The 6,465-nt window shown below is 46.5% G+C and overlaps 1 protein-coding gene across 1 annotated transcript; it reads left to right on the top strand.

Annotated features, from left to right (window-relative positions):
* Positions 1 to 4,407: 4,407 nt before the first annotated feature.
* LOC138568963 (olfactory receptor 1f45-like) lies at positions 4,408 to 5,340 on the top strand. The gene has a single exon (XM_069646713.1). The coding sequence runs from the start codon at positions 4,408 to 4,410 to the stop codon at positions 5,338 to 5,340; it is 933 nt and encodes a 310-aa protein (XP_069502814.1).
* The last annotated feature ends 1,125 nt before the right edge of the window (positions 5,341 to 6,465 follow it).

Here is a 6,465-nt window from a genome sequence, read left to right as displayed (position 1 = left end):
CACACCCGACAGAGCAGGACTATAGCTTCAGGTCAGGGGTAAATAATGTGTACTCACGTATTGACTATATACTGACCTCTGGTAGAATGACTCAAAATGTTATGAAGAGTGGTATTGGGGCATTGTTGGGGGCGGAGCTACCCACTGATAACAACAAACCCAGCGCAAAGTGGTGTGCGGAGAGCGGAGTGGAGACAGAGTGGCCTGTTGTGGTACAAGCCTTTCCACTCTGCGCATTGTTGGAGGCGGAGCTACCTTGTGTTGCACACACTGATAACAATGAACCCAGCACAAAGTGCTGCGTGGAGAGCGGAGTGGAGACATAGTGGTCTGTTGTGGTCCGTTGGCTACCAGCTTGATTGGTGACCAGTCTCCTCATTTCACTCTCCAGTAAGAGTGATTTAAGCCTGCCTGGTACTGAGCCGAACATACTCCCTCCTCTCTTTGCTCTTGGTTGCCAGTGTATGGTGGGGTTGCGTAAAAATATGATGCCGGGAAATGCTACATGGAGTGCTCCCCTGGAGATGGATGTCAACCCCAAGGGGGCAAGGGAGTGGCACTGAATAGTGAAAAACTTGTAACCTCCTTGTCCCCTCAGGGTACAGTGAACAAGAGCCTGATTACCACATACTTTTAAGTAGGCACAAAGCCTGCACAGAGGTCAGCGGCTACTGAACAACCTGTGAGTGTTGCTAGAGAGGGAACACAAACTGCCTATCCTTCGTACGAAGACCATCAGTCCTCACTGGGGGACATGGATAACAATTCCCTACTTGAACTGTGTTACTAGTTATGCAATGGGGGAAGTATTGCTCCACCCTTAGCAGATGCACCAACTAACTTAATCAAGGAGATGCCTGCAGCCCTGTCATGAATACCTCCCCCTATGAACAAAGCGGGCCCGAGTCGAGGCTATCTAATACCCCGGATCTGAGACCCCCCCTTCTTGGTTGACTGTGAGTTGCACTGCCTCAGGCCCGTTAACTAGCACCAATGATGGAATCCTCAACAGTAGCAGCCCAAATACAACGGCGGGAACTGGGGCTGAGTTGAACAACAAAGTCCTCCACTTTGCAATAAAAATCCTGCTGAAACTTTGCGGCCACATCCACAATGACATTGCTAAACAGGGGGTAGTGATTGACCAGTTAAGTGCCTGGTCTAAGGATAAGATCCAATGGCCCTATCTACAGGCTGCACCACCCCCTATGATGTGTACCGACGAAAGGGTGCCGGCTGCTAGTAATGATATTGTGATTATTAAGTCTGAGGATGTTCGTCAACAAGTGGAGCCTCTGGCATCCTCTTTACTGTAACCCCTAAGTTACCCCACAGGGAAACAGTGATGCCTGCATAAGCGCAAACTAGCAACTGCTGGGTCCCTAAGGAGGATGCACAGAGGTTATTGATATCGTCGGACCAGCCCTTGAACTCCACAAACCTACCTGAGGTACCTATAATCCAAAAATCTAAGAAGGGCAAGAAGAAAGAATCACAGTGGAAGAAATGACAGCAACTGTCATCTGGAACCCTCACCAGTTGACTACCAAGGGAGACCACCCTCAAGCTTGCAATCCATGAGAAATCAGATACCACTATTGTAAACTGGGAGGAGTGTGGAAGTGAAGCTGCTGTGTCACCTGCTCATGAGGTCACTCATACACATTTAAAATCAAGGGGCACTCCTAACGCCTTGACTGACGAGAAGACTAATCCTACTAGGTCAGTGCAGAAGCTACCTATAGGCACTTTCACAATTGGGGCATTATCTAAAGATAGTACAGGGAAGGTCCAAAACCGCTCATCACTCTTAAAACTATTTACCAAAATCCCTGCACGTCGGATCCTGAACTCATCTGACTTTGACTTTGTTGAACCTTTGGTCAAAGAGCACAGTAGCCTGAATAGGATTCACTGCTTTCTTTCAGCAACGGCAACCTTGATTTGTGCACAAGGAGACTCACTAGTTCATTTGGGATATGAGTTGGACAGGGAACCAGAAGGCAGAAAATCAGTGGAGAGTTGCTGCCACTGTACAGGGCAGCCAAGAACGGCGGCCAGAGCAACACACAAACAAATTAAGGAAAATAAGGCATTTAACAGGTATTACATTGTCAAGGGCTGGAACTGTCTGAAGATCTTAATACCTGGTGGGGAGTCCCTTGAGGGATGATCTTATAAAGTGGCCTTGTGGAACACGAGGGACCACTCTCACTTTGTGTCTAAGGGCAACTTGTTGAACTGGTTAATTGATCACCATATATACATGCTCCAGGAAATCTGGCTGGTGACTCATTTTCATTTGGACTGTTTTGTGATCTACCAGAAATATGCAAAGAAAGGTACCTTAGGTCGCCCCTTTGAGGGGTGTTGATAGGAGTTAGGCATGACCTTAGCTCCACTTTGGTTACTCCGATCGACGGCTCAGGAAATGTACTGGCGGTGGAGGTATTGGACGAGTTCAGGGATGGGCTGAAAAGACTGTTGGTTGGGAACCTTTATGACCGCCCGGGCGCAAAATCCTAAGACATACTTGAGTACATAGATCAGACTATTACAAAATGGGGTTGTTTTGCTGAAAGTGATATGATATTTCTAGGAGGTGACTTTAATGCGCTCTGCAGTGAGACATCTTTGTCAGCATCTCACCCACACATGTTGGCTACTAACAGTCTGGTCTTGAAATAGTCTAATACTAGGGGACGGCAATGGGTCAGATTCCTACATGAATGGTAGCTTGTCATTTAAAATGGGAGGACCAGGAGTGACATCGCTCGGAAACCTACGTGGCAGGCGGGGAATAAATAGGTGTCCCTTGACTACCTTTGCAGGAATAATCAGCTGGTGGATCAGGTTTGCGGTCTACATTTATGCCCCAATACTTCTAGTGACTATGCTCAATTGAGTTTGCATCTGAAATGGGAGAATAAGTGTATGGAGTATAGGGGCATGGTACCGTAGCAAATCAAGCTGGAAACCGACTCTGCTGGTCCCAAAAGAACATAACTAAGGCCTGTAATGCACTCAGGGACATGCTTACCTCCGGCCCTGATGCATTATGGCAGTTCTCTGGGGATGAAATTGAAGCATGGCTTTTCACAACTGCCCACCGGGTAGGACACATTTGTAGGAGGAGTCCTCTAACTGTAGAAAAGAAGAGGTCTGTCCCTTTCCATACCGAAATTCAAGCAGCAAAACGAGTACTCCGCTGAGCAATCCAACATATTAAGACCCCTGAGGTACATAGGGATTGTGTCCTCACAGAGATAAAAAAGGCCAGCAATAGTAATACAAACTGGCTAAAAAGAAGGAGGGCGGTAGGGTTAACTGCACAGTGGCAGTCATCACTACACGCGATCCAAAGTCAGTGCCCGAGAACCATGTGGTGAGTGCTTACTCTGGCGAGGGGCCGGAGCGATGCCAATATGTTGAACCCCATCACAGAGTCTTGCTGGAAAGCTATTCTTGAGCAAAAGCTGGCCTGGTGTTAGCTGCATCATGCAAACAGTTTTTTTTGTCCTCTTCTTTTATAGTGTTGGAAGATCAAATTGCAGTCTCAGAAATAGGTAGCAGATAGTGGGTCAAACACCTGAGACTGTTGTTAGCCATAGGCATTGCATTTATAACAACTAACTGGAACACATTGGTGAAATATATTAAGCTACGTGGTGGCATCTAGTTTGTCATATCAGTCGCCATGAACCATCTACTTAATAGTTTATGGGCCCCTGTTTCCATATTTCAAAATGGACTCTCATCATTCCTTATAAATAAGAACTGTATTGAATGAACTCAACCCTGCTCTCTTGCGTTCACAACTTTACTTTACTAATTGTGCTTCTGTAGCATCTAATCTACCACTTCTTGGTTTGGTATGAGCTGCAATTCATCATGCAGGATGTGGTCTGCCAGAGTTTAAGAAGCTGCACAGTCGCCTTCTGCTCCCCTCCTCTCTCCCTCCATCCTTTCCTACCCCAGTCATACTAGTTACTTTCCAGGAGCCATCCAAATGGGACCTTGCAGAAGGAAATGGACACATCATATCCAACCATTTGACTTAGGGGCATCACACCTGATTCTTCTTCATTTGAATACTGTATAACTCTGGTTAGCTTAGGTATACATTTAAGATGGATAGTGGTTGAGCGATAACATGCTGCTGATTGTGCTGTACACTTATGATGTTTTCTTTTCCTAGAAAGGTTGGTATGTCGGTCATTTCATTGTGTTGTCTGTTCTTTAATTTGCTATGCTAGATAATTGACATAAGCTCCACCTACTGTGCATGAGGCTAGTAAAAAGTTCCAATAAGCTACAGAACATGTCACAACTATCATATGCACCGTCAAAGGTTATTATTAAACTCCATGTATGTTATGTGTCTTGCAGATTCCCAGACTAAATGTGATGGAAGGAAAGAACTGGACCTTAGTGACAGAATTTGTCTTGCTTGGATTTTCAGATCACCCAGAGTATGAGTCTCTCCTCTTTGCCCTTTTTCTAATGATTTACACCGTGACAGTCCTGGGGAATCTGGTCATCATGTTGGTCATCCTGGCAGACGCTCAGCTTCATATCCCCATGTATTTCTTCCTGGGAAACCTAGCCTTTGTGGACATCTGTCTCACCTCCGTCACCCTCCCCGAACTGCTGGTCAATCTCCTCTCAGAGACCAAGATTATTTCATTATATGCTTGCATGACCCAGCTATACTGTTTCATCGCACTCGGCAACATGGAGAACTTCCTATTAGCTGTAATGTCCATTGACCGCTATGTGGCCATCTGCCATCCATTGCGCTATACTGTGGTGATGAGCAGGAGGGTGTGTCTTCAGATGGTGGCCAGCTCCTGGATACTGGTCAGCTTGCATTCTTTGCTCCACACCGTGCTGACGGCCCGCTTGCCTTTTTGTGGACCCAGTCTCATCCGCCATTTCTTTTGCGAGATGACCCCTCTCTTTGAACTCTCGTGCTCTGACACAAGCACCAATGAGCTGGTCATCTTTACTGAGGGGTCCTTATCTTTGGCGCTCCCCTTCTTGTTAATCTTGTTCTCCTACCTTCTCATACTGTCTACGGTGCTGAGAATCCGCTCCCTAGAGGGGAAACGCAGAGCCCTCTCCACATGTGCATCCCACCTGACTGCTGTAATATTGTTCTATGGGACTCTATTCTCCATATACTTCCGCCCATCTTCCTCTCATTCCCTTGACAAGGATCGAGTGGTGAGCCTAATGTACACTGTCATTACCCCCACGCTGAATCCATTCATCTACAGTTTACGAAATAAAGACTTGAAGGAGGCCTTAAGGAAAATCATACACAGAAACCTACTTTGATGAAGGACCCTTTTTTGCATGAAACCATTGATCATTGGCCATATTGTCTAACGTTTTGCATCCCTCCACATTATAGAGGAAGTACATTTTGGACTGCCTTTGCTTCATAAGCAACAGAAGGAATGCTCGTCATATTCACCCTGGATTTCACAGCCCAATTGCTTATAGAAAGACTAAAAATTAAGCCAAAACTTTCCGCAAAGTGTGTGCTGGTTACATAATCATGAATGAGTCAAAGAGATTGTTCTTTATTTTCCAAATGTTAAGCGGGGGGTTAGCCTCCTCATTAAACATGTCAGTACATTCTTGTTTCCTTATATCTTATTAAATAAACAGCAAAGGAAAACACACAATAAGGTGCTCAATTTGTTAGCATTGTATCACTGCCAGCTCTGTCACGAGTGTTGACACTCTCCTCCCCAGCCCTTATCTTCTCTGAGTGGATTCCTGCCTCTATCATCTCCACTCAGACTTACTCCTCTTTTGAGTGCCTGGTCTGTAGGCTCTCTCTCTCTCCTAGCCAATCTCTGGCTGTTGCTACTCTAAACCGGCCCCCTGGTCAAATCACCTCTTTTCTCTCCGTGTGGGCAGACCATTCAACTCCTCCTCCTTGGTAACCTCAACATCCATCTTGATTCTCCCTGTTTCTCATCTGCGATCTTTCGCGACCTCTGTGACTCACTCTTCCTATCTATCCTTCCCTCCAGCCCGACACACTCTGCTGGACACACACTTGATGTCCTGATCTCCTCTAGCCTCCCCCTCTCTACTCCCCTCACCACCGCTCTCTCCTGGAGTGATCACTGCCTCATCTCCTCTCATCTTTCCATCTCTTCCCCTCAAGCCATGTCTACCCCAAGATTGCCACCCACCTAATCGGACATCCGGCCCATGAAGCGTGTGTCAGTGGAGAATTTCGCTGCCACTTTCTCCCCTCTTGCTCCAACCCATGCTGACTCTCACCCTGACACAGCCCTGTCCAAGCTCTACTCCTCTATTTCTGCTACTCTTGATGCTCTTGCCCCTGTCGTGAGGATCCGTTGAAGTCCAAAAACAAGTGAAATTCCTGGTATGACTCTGACCTACTTAAATGTAAGTCTAGGGCACTGAGAGGAAATGGAGGGC

The sequence above is a fragment of the Ambystoma mexicanum genome, chromosome 2q, assembly GCF_040938575.1.
Source record: "Ambystoma mexicanum isolate Mex_15411 chromosome 2q, UKY_AmexF1_1, whole genome shotgun sequence".
In the NCBI taxonomy this organism is placed as follows: domain Eukaryota; kingdom Metazoa; phylum Chordata; class Amphibia; order Caudata; family Ambystomatidae; genus Ambystoma; species Ambystoma mexicanum.
The sequence above is the reverse complement of the archived record's forward strand: the minus strand, read 5'-3'. Positions and strand labels throughout refer to the sequence as shown.